Below are 13,832 nucleotides of genomic sequence, written 5' to 3' on the forward strand. Positions count from 1 at the left end.
CTCTACCTCCACCAGCCTCTACCTCCTGAGACACAGCCTCTACCTTCTGAACCACAGCCGCCCCACATTGGAATCAGGTTGGTATCAGGATGGAACAACCTTGAGCGTAACACCTCTCTCTATATTAGTTCATCTTTAATCTTTATTGTTTAGCAATATAGTACAAAGGGGCAGACGCAGCAGTTTAAAGGAACACACTGTTGTAACCATTAAAGGCTCTATATTATAATATATATATATATATATATATATACAGTATATATTATAGTCTCTATATCATCATTATGAAGTACCTGTTAAAGAGGACTGTAATTTAGAAAATATCGATTCTGTCAAAGCAAATGCCACCTCACTTTGTGCCTGCTGCTATGCTGCTTCGCTGCGTACGCTGCGTTCAGTCGTAGACTGAAGACCCATCTCTTCAGGTTACACCTTAACTGCTCCCCTGAGACATCTACTACCCCCCAGCACTGTCTCCTGAAGACACCCGCTTTTCCCCTTGACTGTGTCCCCTATGACTTCTATTGCCCCCCTTGTACTGTTTCTCTGTTTCTCCAGTGTCTATAATTTTTATTTTATTTTTTTAAACCTAGGTTTAGAAGAAGGTGATAGAAGAAGGCTTTTCGTTCTATCAATGGTCCCTGGCCTGATAGCCTGAGTTAGATTACTCTTCCTGCTACGACTGGTGGATTGATGATTCAGTTGCTTAGTCAAATGTATTGATTGTAAGTCGCTTTGGCATCTGCTAAATGGCAAAAAATAAATACATATTCAAATGTACCTGTTTATAAGATTCAAACCTCTCTGAAATGGCAGGGATATCCAACTCGATACACACACACACACACTCAGATATCAGCTTCTCTGACACACTCAGATATCAGCTTCACTGACACACTCACATATCAGCTTCACTGACACACTCACATATCAGCTTCACTGACACACTCACATATCAGCTTCACTGACACACTCACATATTAGCTTCACTGACACACTCAGATATCAGCTTCACTGACACACTCAGATATCAGCTTCACTGACACACCCACATATCAGCTTCTCTGACACACTCAGATATCAGCTTCACTGACACACTCACATATCAGCTTCACTGACACACTCACATATCAGCTTCTCTGACACACTCACATATCAGCTTCACTGACACTCTCACCTATCAGCTTCTCTGACACACTCACATATCAGCTTCACTGACACACTCAGATATCAGCTTCACTGACACACTCACATATCAGCTTCACTGACACACTCACATATCAGCTTCACTGACACACTCACATATCAGCCTCACTGACACACTCACATATCAGCTTCACTGACACACTCACATATCAGCTTCACTGACACACTCACATATCAGCTTCACTGACACACTCAGATATCAGCCTCACTGACACACTCACATATCAGCTTCACTCGTGACTCATAACTTCTCATTGTACTCATTGTATGATGTATGATATATTTTAATGTTTGATATTTCTAATGTAATAATAATAATACATTAGACTTATATAGACACTCAAAGACACTTTACAAACTGAAAAGATCGAGTAGTCGTAATAGTAAAAAGAAACAAAAAAGAAACAAAATAAAGTATAGGGTTCTAATTCATTTTTAGTTTACTAAATCTAAGTCTAAGTGTCTTTGTAGGACAATCTACTCTGTATACTGCAATTACACCTAGATTTCGGCGGTATGTAGGTTTTAATGGTTGATGTTTGTAATTTAAAGTATGTTTTAAATGTTAAATGTTATTTGTAATGTATGTTTTAAATGTGGACCCCACTAAAGGTGGCTCATGCCTATGGGTATAGCTAATGGGGGATCCTTCCTATAAACAGCACTCGAGTTGAGGGGGGATGGTATCCCCCCTGAAATAAAAACAGTCAAAATCATCCAGCTTCTAAAACTTTTCCATCCCTTATGTCATTTTATCAATGAACGTGGTATTACTGCTATTTCAACATTTAGTTTTGCGCATATTGAGTAAAATACTGTGGGCAAGGGGGCATGCACAACTGCAATGACATTTTTACACTGAAGTCACTGACGCTGTGGGGATTCTAAAATTGTCCCCATATGATAAAATCCACCCCTGATCCCCCCTGATTTTCTTTTACAACTTGAGTACTGGCTATAAATAAACAAATAAACAAATAACTTCATCTGGTTTATCCTTTATTGTTCAAACTACATCAGTCGGTTGTTCTGTGCACCGACCAACCTCACACCATCGTCTCCTAGTCGGTAGGATACATTAATGACCAAAAGAGAACACATTTCACACCACTACAGAGTGACTGAACTGCCATATCGAGATGTAAGATTAGAGTATCTAGTTATTAACTGTCATGCTGAGAGAGTTTTTTTCCTGTAATAGTGATAGTTGCTGATGTTGTTGTTGTTACTGCTGCTAGTAGTGTGGTTTCTGGAATATAATGGCATCTATATGAACCTGTGAAGGGATCGCATTCATAAGTATCGTCCTCCTGCGGTAACAGATGTGTCACGTTCTAATGTTTTGGTCCTCATGTCGGGATCTGATGTAACGATCAGACTTTTCTTTAGAAAATGTTTAATACATTGCCTCGTTGTTGAAAATCAACGACACGTCGCTAGTCAACTAACACAGCTTGTTGTGTGAGCCTGCTAACAATGTAAAGTAGTGTTCTAGTTAACTAGGTAGCAGTGGGGGATTACTCACCCAATCCATTGCGTTGTTGCAGTATTTTGGCTCGACTAGCGAGTTTGTGTTTGCGTGATTCTCAACAACGTTGAAACGTAGTTACGTGTTTCAAAAGAAAAGTCAGAACATTTTCATCGGTTGCCGATATGTGGACCAAAAGACTAGAATGTGTCACATATTAACTGTAGATGACAGATTGGTTAAACTGGGCCTTACGTTTAGGGTGTGGTACTGTACCTACCCTCAGGTTAAGACAGGTATAAGACAGACAGGGTAACATGGTAATACTGTAGAAAAAGTCATATGCATTATTATTACTTTACCTCCCCCCCCCCCCCCCGTCCCCATAGCAAATGATGTCACTGGTTACCTATGCGTCATAATTGTGCATAGATAGTAAACAGCTATAATCATAATACAGACCTTTATGTTATATCTACTGTACAGTGTTGTATTAACATCCTCCTGGCTATAAGGAGAATTAGAATAGTCTTCCTGAATCTAGTCATATTATCATTTTTTTGTTTTGATTTGTTTTTTTTAGTTTTTTTTTAAAGGTTAACAATGTATATGTTACGGTACATGTGGGAATACGGTACATGTGGGAAAACTAGGGTTAGGGTTAGGTGCTAGGGTGCTAGGGTTAGGGTTCGGGTTAGGGTTAGGCATGCCAGCATGTACCAAGTCGACGTTTTATGCTGCCATGTCCCCGGAAATGCAGACAGCAACCGTTTTCCCACATGTACCGTAACATATATATATATTTTTTTTAAAAAGACTTCATAGAGAGATACATCTGTACATAATACAGTATGTAGTACGTAGGTTTTTTTCACATTGCAGTAACGTAACGTAATGTAGGCTACTTCTCATCACAGTCACATTGTCCCAGTCTGGCCTTCGCCAATCCGTTATGGCAAATCCTTCACTTTGGCAGTCAGAACCAGAGCCGTAGCCCCCCTCCCCTGTCCGTACGCTCCCTTCTCCGTGAGCGGGGTCACCTCGAGAGTCACCCCAAAAATCACCTCGAGAGTCACCCCCAAGAAGTCACCCCAAGAAGTCCCCCCGAGTCTACGATCCTTCATCGCCCTCCGACGGGCAGTCTTGTGCAGCATAGTTCCTCCTTCCTCCTTCCTGTTGAGTCTTTCAGTAGTTGAGAGTTTTAGAGTTAGCAGCTAGCGCTAACTCGTCGCTAGGGCCGCTAACCCGTGTTGTGCTAGTTAGCCAGTATAGACGTCTTTGCTCTGGCTGGGTAGTCTTGTAAAAAAAGGCCTTCTTTTTTTCACAGGAAGTTCCCCAGGGATAGCAGTCAAAGTCAAAGAAGCCAGGGGCGGGGTGGGAAACCCCAGAGGGAGGGGGGGTCTGGAGGGCACAAGTAGAGACAAGTAATCCTTTCACTCCAGCCATGGTGGTGCCAGAGCCAGTGGTTGTGCCCCCCACCTTGTTTGTGCTGTGAGTGTCACCTGACAAAACCTTTGTTGTCGAGCGCTCATGTTTGTGCCACCCTGCTAGCTAGCTAGCTAGCTGCAGCCCTGTGGGAACCGGGCCTTGACCCCATGACCCTCACTAGGCCACCAAATCCACCAAAAACTGGGAAACACTAGCTAGCTATGCTAATATTAGCCTGCCTCTAATATTAGTATGCCGCTAATTCAGCTGCATCATGGCATCTGCCCAACAAAATGAGCTCATAGCATCTCTGTGGTGTTGGGTACTGGTCGGGTAAGGTGATACTGCTTGGAGATGCCAGGGTCAGGGATGTAGAGGGAGGGGGGGCAGGGGGGGGTCTTTAGTGGCTGCCTGGCTGGAGTGAAACCCTGTAGACACTGTGCCCTCCAGCTCCCCCTGACCTCTGACCCCAGCGTCACAACCCTTCCCTTGACCTTTGACCCTTCTCTGGGAAAAGAGGGATTTCCATTTTCCATCCAATTACCTCACACAGGAACTGGATGTCAAGATGCACGTCAAATGCAAAAAAAAAAAAAAAGGTATCTGAATAGTTTTGTAATGCTCCAGAATGGGATTGTTTAGAAGTAACAACGCTTGGACGTGTCTGGTCTTTGTACCTTTGACCTTACCGAAACGTTGTTGCTACCGAACTCGAGCGGATAAGCACAAAGAAACCGTATAGACTAATACGACGATAGGCTTTTTTCATTTAGCTAGCACCCCTCTCTCTCTCCCTCTCCCTCCATCCCTCTCTCCCTCTCCATCCATCCCTCTCTCACAGGCTGTCCTTGTCTGGGATAAGCAACAAAGAAACCGTATAGAACTAACCCAATATGCTTTTTTCATTTAGCTAGCACCCCTCTCCTCTCTCCCTCCTCCCCCCCTCCCTCTCCCTCTCTCCCTCTCCCTCCCTCCCTCCCTCACAGGCTGTTCTTGTCGGGCAGCTCGGCCTCGGGGCTCCGGGGGAAGTAGACAGTGGCCTTGTGCTCCTCGTAGCGGTCGATGTGCTTGAGGTGCACCACCATGTGCAGCGCGTAGGCCAGCACCAGCAGCAGGATGAGGGAGGTCACCAGGCCCATCAGGATGGCCGGGGTCAGGAACGTGGCGCAGTCCGTCGCCGACGCAAACTTGCCGGACAGAACGTTGAAGGCCTGGATCTGTAAGTAAGTAAGTAGGTAAAGTTTATTTCTATAGCACCTATCACAGACCAGTGGTCACAAAGTGCTTTACATAGGCTATGTAAACATAATTAAAGAGCAAAAGTAATAGCAGGTTAAAAGAAATAGGTAAAAAAGTGAAAATAAAAACAAGAAACAAATAACAAGTGTACAACCACCCTATATTCCCACAAGGAAACATCAAACATCACAAACAGTCACCACCCACGCCCCCCCCCCTGTCCTCTTCCCCCCCCCCCTCCTCACCTGGAAGTCAGTGAAGGTGATGTGCCAGTGTGAGGAGGTGTCTTGGTGGGAGCTGGGGACCAGCAGGGTGTCGTACTTGTGCTGGCTGCTGACATGCTGGCAGTGGTAGGAGGAGGTGGCGGGGGCGTACACCTGGGCGGGAGGGAGGGGGGGAGGGGGGGGAGGGAGGGAGGAGGGGGGAGGGAGGGGGGAGGGGGGATTTAAATTACACTTGATTGATTGATTTATATGTTTATTTCCAATATTTGCTAAACAAGATAAAGCAACAATAATTCATACAACGGAAACAAAAAATAAATAAAAATAAAAAATAAAAAATAAAAAACTTTCTTTCTTTCTTTCTTCCTTACATTTCCTCCATTTCTTACAGAATTCATACATGTAAAAAATCCTCTACTCACCTCGCTGGCGTTGAAGGTGGCCTCGTGGGTCCAGTTGTAGTGGATGTGGATGCTGTCCAGGGTGAACCAGTTCTGACCCGCAGACTCATAGAACATGTTGGACATCTGGAGTCTGAGGAGAGGGGGGGGGAGGAGGAGAGGAGGAGGAGAGGAAGAGGAGAGGAGAGGAGGAGGAGAAGGAGGAGGAGAGGAAGAGGAGAGGAGAGGAGGAGGAGGAGGAGGAGGAGGAGGAAGAGGAGGGGGGGAAGAGGAGGAGAGGAGGAGAGAAGAGAGGAGGAGGAGAGGAGGAGGAGGAGAGAAAGAGGAGGAGAGGAGGAGAGGGGGAGAGGTAGAGTCGAGGAGGAGGGGGGGAGGAGGAGGAGGAGAGGAGGGGGGGAAGAGGAGAGAAGGAAAGGAGGAGGAGAGGAGAGGAGGAGGAGGAGAAGGAGAGGAGAGGAGGAAGAGAGGAGAGGAGAGGAGGAGGAGGAGGAGGAGGAGAGGAGAGGAGAGGAGGAGGAGGAGAGGAGGAGAGGAGGAGGAGGTGGAGAGGAGGAGGAGGAGAGGGGGGGGGGGAGGAGGAGAGGAGGAGAGGAGGAGGTGGAGAGGGGGGGGGAGGAGAGGAGGAGAGGAGGAGAGGCAGGGTTAGTTTATAGCACCACAGGGTCACCTGACAGGTGAGGTGTCCCTCCAGAACTCTCCTGGGTGGTTCTGCTCAGCAGGTACTAAAACTCTGCACTGTCCAAACCCATACCATCTGGATCTCGGGGGGGAACACACACACACCAAACACACACACTCCAAACACACACACACACTCACACACACACACACAAACACACACACACAAACACACACACACACACACACCAAACACACACACACACACACACACACACACCAAACACACACACACACACACACACACACACCAAACACACACACACACACAAACACACACACACACACACACACACCAAACACACACACACACACACACACCAAACACACACAAAACACACACACAACACTCCATTTTCTGTTTTCTTGGGACTCTGTTGTGATGGCATTGAACCAGTCTAAGGTAAAAAAAAAAAAAACACACACACACCAAACACACACACACACACCAAACACACACACACACACACACACACACACACACACACACACCAAACACACACACACACACACACCGAACACACACACACACACACACACACCAAACACACACACACACACACACACCAAACACATACACAGACACACACACACACACACACACACCAAACACATACACGGACACACACACACAGACCAAACACACACAAAACACACACACAACACTCCATTTTCTGTTTTCTTGGGTCTCTGTTGTGATGGCATTGAACCAGTCTAAGTTTTTTTTTTTTTAAAGTGTGTGTTTGGTTTGCGAGAACTGCCCTGCACTGCAGCTACAGTAGAGTACAGCTGAGACAGTCTGTCCTTGTCTGATCTGCATTCATCAGGAGTCGACTCTGAATATTCATTGGAGCACATTATGTTCCCTCACTACGTATTTTGTACTCTACATGTACAAAAGAAGAGGTTTGGTGAGGCTGCATTCTCATTTTATGCTCCAGATTGTGTCTCACTGCCAGTTTACATTAGGGATGCAACCTCAGCAAATACTGTATGTTCAAGTCAAGACAAAAAAAAACATCTTTTTAATATTGCCTTTAAATGACTAAATAATTAAATGATGATTATATAATGATTGGAGCACTTTGAGCTGCAACGTTTACAGGAAAAGTGCAATACAAATAAAAAGTTATTATTTGTATTATTATTATTATTATATATTGGTTGAATCTTGAAACAAGATTCAAATGACTGATGATGAAAAAATGTGTAGAGAAAACTCCTGTAGAAATGTACTGAGAGAGAATAGACCTATCGCTAAGCCTCGCCCCGTTTGAAAACTCGGATTAACAAACAACGCTTCACTGACAGTGACTGACTGACCGACCGTGACTGAATGACAATCAATGACCTACAATGGTGGGAGTTGGCAAATTTCTGATTTCTGATTTACCACAGCAAGTCATAGACATGTTTTTTTTAAAAGATGACAAGGATATTTAGTCTAGAAGCTTTTCACCATCAGATATTAGCGAGTTGTTTGTCCGAGTTTTCTGCCTGTAGTGACTTTTGCTGTGATATGATTGGACAATTTCTATTTTGGGGCGTGGCTTAGCGATAGGTCCATACAGTGAGAGGTGAAGAGATGGAGATGATGGAGGGACTATTAGTTGTACTGCTAAGCTGTCTTGTTCTGCAAAATCCAGAACTAATATATATAAGAATGTTACTCTCTTATATTGTGTGTAATGTGACGTAACAATAAACCTTGAAACTTGAAACTTGTAATGTGATTGTAGAGAGTAGAGAGAATGAAGCTGAGGAGAGAGAGAGAGGAGGAGAGGAGAGAGAGAGGAGGGGAGGAGAGAGAGAGGAGAGAGAGGAGGAGAGAGAGGAGGAGAGAGAGAGGAGAGAGAGAGGAGAGAGAGGAGATGAGGAGAGAGAAGAGGAGAGGAGGAGAGAGAGGAGAGGAGAGAGAGGAGAGGAGAGAGAGAGGAGAGAGAAGAGAGAGAGGAGAGAGAGTGGAGAGGAGGAGAGAGAGGAGAGGAGGAGAGAGAGAGAGGAGGAGAGAGAGAGGAGGAGAGAGAGGAGAGGAGGAGAGGAGGAGAGAGAGAGGAGGAGGGAGAGAGAGGAGAGGAGAGATAGGAGAGGAGGAGAGAGAGAGGACAGGAGAGAGAGAGGAGAGGAGAGAAAGGAGAGTAGGAGAGAGAGGAGAGGAGGAGAGAGGAGAAGAGGAGAGAGAGGAGAGGAGGAGAGGAGAGGAGGAGAGGGAGGAGGAGAGAGAGGAGAGGAGGAGAGAGAGAGGAGAGGAGAGATGGAGATGATGAAGAGAAAGAAAGAAAGAAAGGAAGAGAGAGAGAGAGAGACTCTTACCTGATGACAAGTCCTCGTAAGTCCTCCACATCTCCGAACCTCAGGGACAGCCTGGAACCAAAACCAAACAAACACACGTCAGACCAGAGAGAGACGCCCTCCAAATGTTCTCAGAGCCTCAACACCACCGCCCCAGGCTCTTACATCTCAGGAGATTCTGTTACATATTACTCTGCATTTACGAAACTCAAAGGCTTCGGAGACCGTGCCTTCTCACGAGCTGCACCCCGCCTCTGGAACTCTCTCCCTCAACCATTCAGAGACTCACCCTCACTCTCCACTTTTGAATCCCACCTCAAAACCTACCTGTTCTCCCACGCATACAACCTTCCCTACTCTTAACCATCTCCCCTAACCCTGCCACCCCTCTCCCTCCCCCCCTGGACATGCATACAACCTCCCCTACCCCTAACCATCTCCCCTAACCCTGCCACCCCCCCCCCCCCTCCCCCCCTGGACATGCATACAACCTCCCCTACCCCTAACCATCTCCCCTAACCCTGCCACCCCCCCTCCCCCCCTGGACATGTATACAACCTCCCCTACCCCTAACCATCTCCCCTAACCCTGCCACCCCCCCCTCCCCCCCTGGACATGCATACACCCTCCCCTACCCCTAACCATCTCCCCTAACCCTGCCACAACCCCTCCCCCCCTGGACATGCATACAACCTTCCCTACCCCTAACCATCTCCCCTAACCCTGCCACCCCCCCCCCCCCCCCCTCCCCCCTGGACATTGCTGTGTTAATTGTTCCCTGTGCCTGTTCGTTAACTCTGTGTTCTATGTGCTCATGTTATCTGTTGCTTGTTGTTTCTGTGACTGTCCAAATGTTCTCAGAGCCAACGCCACCACCCCAGGCTCTTTACATCTCAGGAGATTCTGTTACACATCACTTTGCGTTTCGTTAGCCTCATAGCATAATTGCCTAGGTCATATTTTGTCCAAATTGAGATATCTGCCTAACTCTACTCTCCTAATACTGCTGATTCACTGGGCATTATTGCCTACTATGCCATCAGCCTATCAGAATGCTTGTTGTTACATTCCAAAACCACTATCTGCCCAAGTCATCTCTTTGACATTTTTGACACTACGGTACATACAAAGATGGCTCGGCTGACCACAAGTGAATGAAGCATGACTTCACAATGATTTGTGATTCTACACTAAAGAAGGTCTATGACAAGAAAGCTCGCAATAAAAAAACGACGATTTCTGCACAGATTTGAGTGGATGCTGCTTTTTTTGCCCTCTTGTTTGATACTCTTCATCTCCAGCACCTCAGCTAAGTCTGGTCACACGTGAGCAGTGGTATTTTCACTATTTTGATTGGTTCTCCACTGCAAAAAAAAGGCCTTTGGATTTCCGTAAATAAAAATAAAAAGGTGCACATCGAAATGTGTTTCATCAACACAAGCGGTAGCCTAGAGGTTAGAGAAGCCGGCTAGCAATCAGAAGGTCGCTGGTTTGATGTGCCCTTGAGCCAGGCACTTAACCCCTAATTTCTCCAGGGGTGCCGACTATGGCTGACCCTGTGCCTAGAGCAAAAAAATACCAAATTCCAACAACTGACTGACAAGTTGATTGCGTGGCAAATAAAAACATTATTATATTATTATTATGATTGACAACCAACAGCTACTTCCCCCAGGCGATCTGGCTCATGAACAAGTCCACTGTAGACAATTTACTATCATCCCCAAGCACACTCCGTGTAAACAGACTAGCTAAATCTTAAGATCACAGTCTTTACTACTTGATCTATTTTATTACTAGTTGTTATGCTGTCTTGTGCTGCAATATCAGGAACTGATATATATATATATATATATATATATATATAAGAATGTTACTCTCTTACATCTCGTGTAATGTGACGTAAAAATAAACCTTGAAACTTGTAATGTGATTGTAGAGAGTAGAGAGAATGAGTCTGAGGAGAGAGAGAGAGAGGAGGAGAGGAGAGAGAGAGGAGGGGAGGAGAGAGGAGGAGAGGAGAGAGAGAGGAGAGGAGAGAGAGAGGAGGGGAGGAGAGAGAGGAGGAGAGAAAGAGGAGAGAGAGAAAGAGGAGAGAGAGATAGGAGGAGAGGAGAGAGAGAGGAGGGGAGGGAGAGAGAGAGGAGAGAGAGAGGAGGAGAGAAAGAGGAGAGGAGAGAGAGAGGAGAGGACAGAGAGAGGAGAGGAGGATACACCCTGTGTATACAGACTACCTAAACCTTAAGCTCACAGCCACTTTACTACTTGATCTATTTTATTACTAGTTTTACTGCTAATTGTATCCTGTTTTATGTGTCCCTTGTGTCCAGTACTATTGTCACTTTTTTAATCTTGAATCATGACTATCGCCTTATTGTCTTATCGCCTTATTGTCTTGTGCTGCAATGTCAGGAACTGATGTATGTTACTCTCTTACACTCACATAATGTAATGTGATGTAACAATACAACTTGAAACTTGAAACACACACACACACACACACACACAGGAGCTCTCTGTGAGATGGTGCGATAAGGTGGCGACTGGTGAGGGAGACTATAGGGAGGCCTTGTCACACACACACACACACACACACACACACACACACACACACACACACAGTCCCTAACCCTAGAGTTTATTATTATGATTGTATGTAGCCCATGAGTCTCTGTGGACGTACGTTGTGTAATGTGACATAACAATAAACCTTGAAACTCGTGTAGAGATCTGAAAAATATATGTACGTAAGCAGAAATGAAAAGAGTGGATGAACTAATAAGAAAGCATTTTTGTCCTTTTCTTATATTTGTTCTTTTCATTTCTCTGTATTTTGGTGGAAAATACTGTGGAATCATTCCTGTTTTGTTTGAATGACGTGCTCTAAGCCAATTAGATCACTTTAGAAGAGATTATGTTGAGAGTTGGAGGAAGTGTGATGTTTTTAATATTGCCTTTAAATGACTAGATAATTATATGATGATTTATATAATGATTAAAGCACTTTGAGCTGCAACGTCTGCAGGACAAGTGCTATACAAATAAAGGTTATTATTATTATTATTATTATTATACTTATTATTATCAGTATTATTATTATGATTATAATTATACGTATTATTATTATTATTGTTATTGTTATTATCATTATTACTATTATTGTTAATATTATTATTATTATTATTATTATTATTATTATTATTATTATTATTATTATGATCGTATCCCATGAGCCTCTGTGGTACGTACGTAGCCTTGTCCTTGGAGCAGACGGAGCCCTTGGTGTCCACGGGCGCGTGGGGGCCGAAGGTCCGCTCCGTCAGGTCCACGAAGCTGTGGAAGTAAGTACGTATCCATACAGTTACCTGTCATTACAACTGTCTTCCACTTCTAGACACTCTCTCTCTCTCTCTCTCTCTCTCTCTCTCTCTCTCTCTCTCTCTCTCTCTCTCTCTCTCTCTCTCTCTCTCTCTCTCTCTCTCTCTCTCTCTCTCTCTCCTCTCTCCTCTCCTTCCCCCTCCCTCCCTCCCCTCTCCCCCTCCCCTCCCCCTGTATGCAGGTGCCTGACCCACCTGTGGTTGCGGTACCGGACCGCCATGCGCTTGGCCCTGAACAGGATGCAGGTCTTCCCCCATACCTCCCTCCCCCCCGCCTCCCCCCCCCTCCCCCTGCCTGACCCACCTGTGGTTGCGGTAGCGCACCGCCATGCGCTTGGCCCTGAACAGGATGCAGGTCTTCCCCCCTCCCCCCCCCCCCCCCCCCTCCCCCTGACCCACCTGTGGTTGCGGTAGCGCACCGCCATGCGCTTGGCCCTGAACAGGATGCAGGTCCTCCCGCCGTAGGCCACGGCCAGCGGGCCGTACGGACCCACCACCGGCTGCTGCTGCTGGAGCAGCTTCCGCTTGCTGCGGGGCTGCCCGTTGTTCTGGTGCCATCCGTAGGGCTGGGGGGGAGGGGGAGGAGGGGAGGGGGGGGTGGGAGAGAGGACATTTACATTACATTTTGGGCATTAAACAGAGGTCTTATTCCAAAGCGACTTACAATCAATACATTTGACTAAGCAAGTGGATCGTCTATCCACCAGTCATAGCAGGAAGAGTAATCTAGCTCAGGCCAGGGGCCACTGGCAGTCGTCGTGATAGGAGACATTATAGACATTGGGGGAGGGAGGGAGGGAGGGAGAAAGGGAGGGAGGGAAGGGGAGGGAAGAGAGGGAGGGAGAGGAGGGGAGATGCGTTGCAATCCGTGTGTGTGTGTGTGTGTGTGTGTGTGTGTGTGTGTGTCTCTACCTCCATGATCCTCCTCAGTGGGTTCTCCTCCTCAGGCATGTAAACCTCGGCACTCTCCAGACCCATCCCATCTGGATCTGCAACACACACACACACACACACACACACACACACACACACACACACACACACACACACACACACATCAAACACACACACACACACAATGTCAGTTGAATCGTACAGTATTATTTTGTAACAGAGCAGCTTCTCAGTGTGTGTGTGTGTGTGTGTGTGTGTGTGTGTGTGTGTGTGTGTGTGTGTGTGCGTGTGTGTGTGTGTGTGTGTGTGTGTATCATGGGTTGTGCTTTTGACGATGCCATCTAGTTGTGAAAGAAATGAGATGGAAAACATATGAATCAGCTATTCAATCAAACCTGCATTACAGTATTTACACATGAGCAGATCACAAGTCTAAAAAGATAGAGACATCTTTATCTGTGTTTGAATGAAATATTAAGATACAAAAGCCGCTGGGTGCTGGCAGGCATGGCTGCAAGGGAATTTTCCTGGCTACACAGTGTACAGGTCAATGTGTCGTGTGTGTGTGTGTGTGTGTGTGTGTGTGTGTGTGTGTGTGTGTGTGTGTGTGGTGTCCTGCTACAAC

The 13,832-nt window shown here is 46.0% G+C and overlaps 1 protein-coding gene across 1 annotated transcript; it reads right to left on the reverse strand.

Moving 5' to 3' along the window:
• Positions 1–5,082: 5,082 nt before the first annotated feature.
• Positions 5,083–13,291, reverse strand: LOC308154316 (V-type proton ATPase subunit S1-like protein; the record flags this gene model as incomplete). The annotated part of the gene is made up of 7 exons (XM_080527479.1): positions 5,083–5,319; positions 5,587–5,718; positions 5,988–6,099; positions 8,958–9,008; positions 12,186–12,269; positions 12,713–12,879; positions 13,226–13,291. The coding sequence occupies 7 exons, from the start codon at positions 13,289–13,291 to the stop codon at positions 5,083–5,085; spliced, it is 849 nt and encodes a 282-aa protein (XP_080383605.1).
• Between the last annotated feature and the right edge of the window lie 541 nt (positions 13,292–13,832).

The sequence above is a fragment of the Nansenia antarctica genome (genome assembly GCF_963989245.1).
Source record: "Nansenia antarctica genome assembly, chromosome: 3".
Taxonomy (NCBI): Eukaryota; Metazoa; Chordata; class Actinopteri; order Argentiniformes; family Microstomatidae; genus Nansenia; species Nansenia antarctica.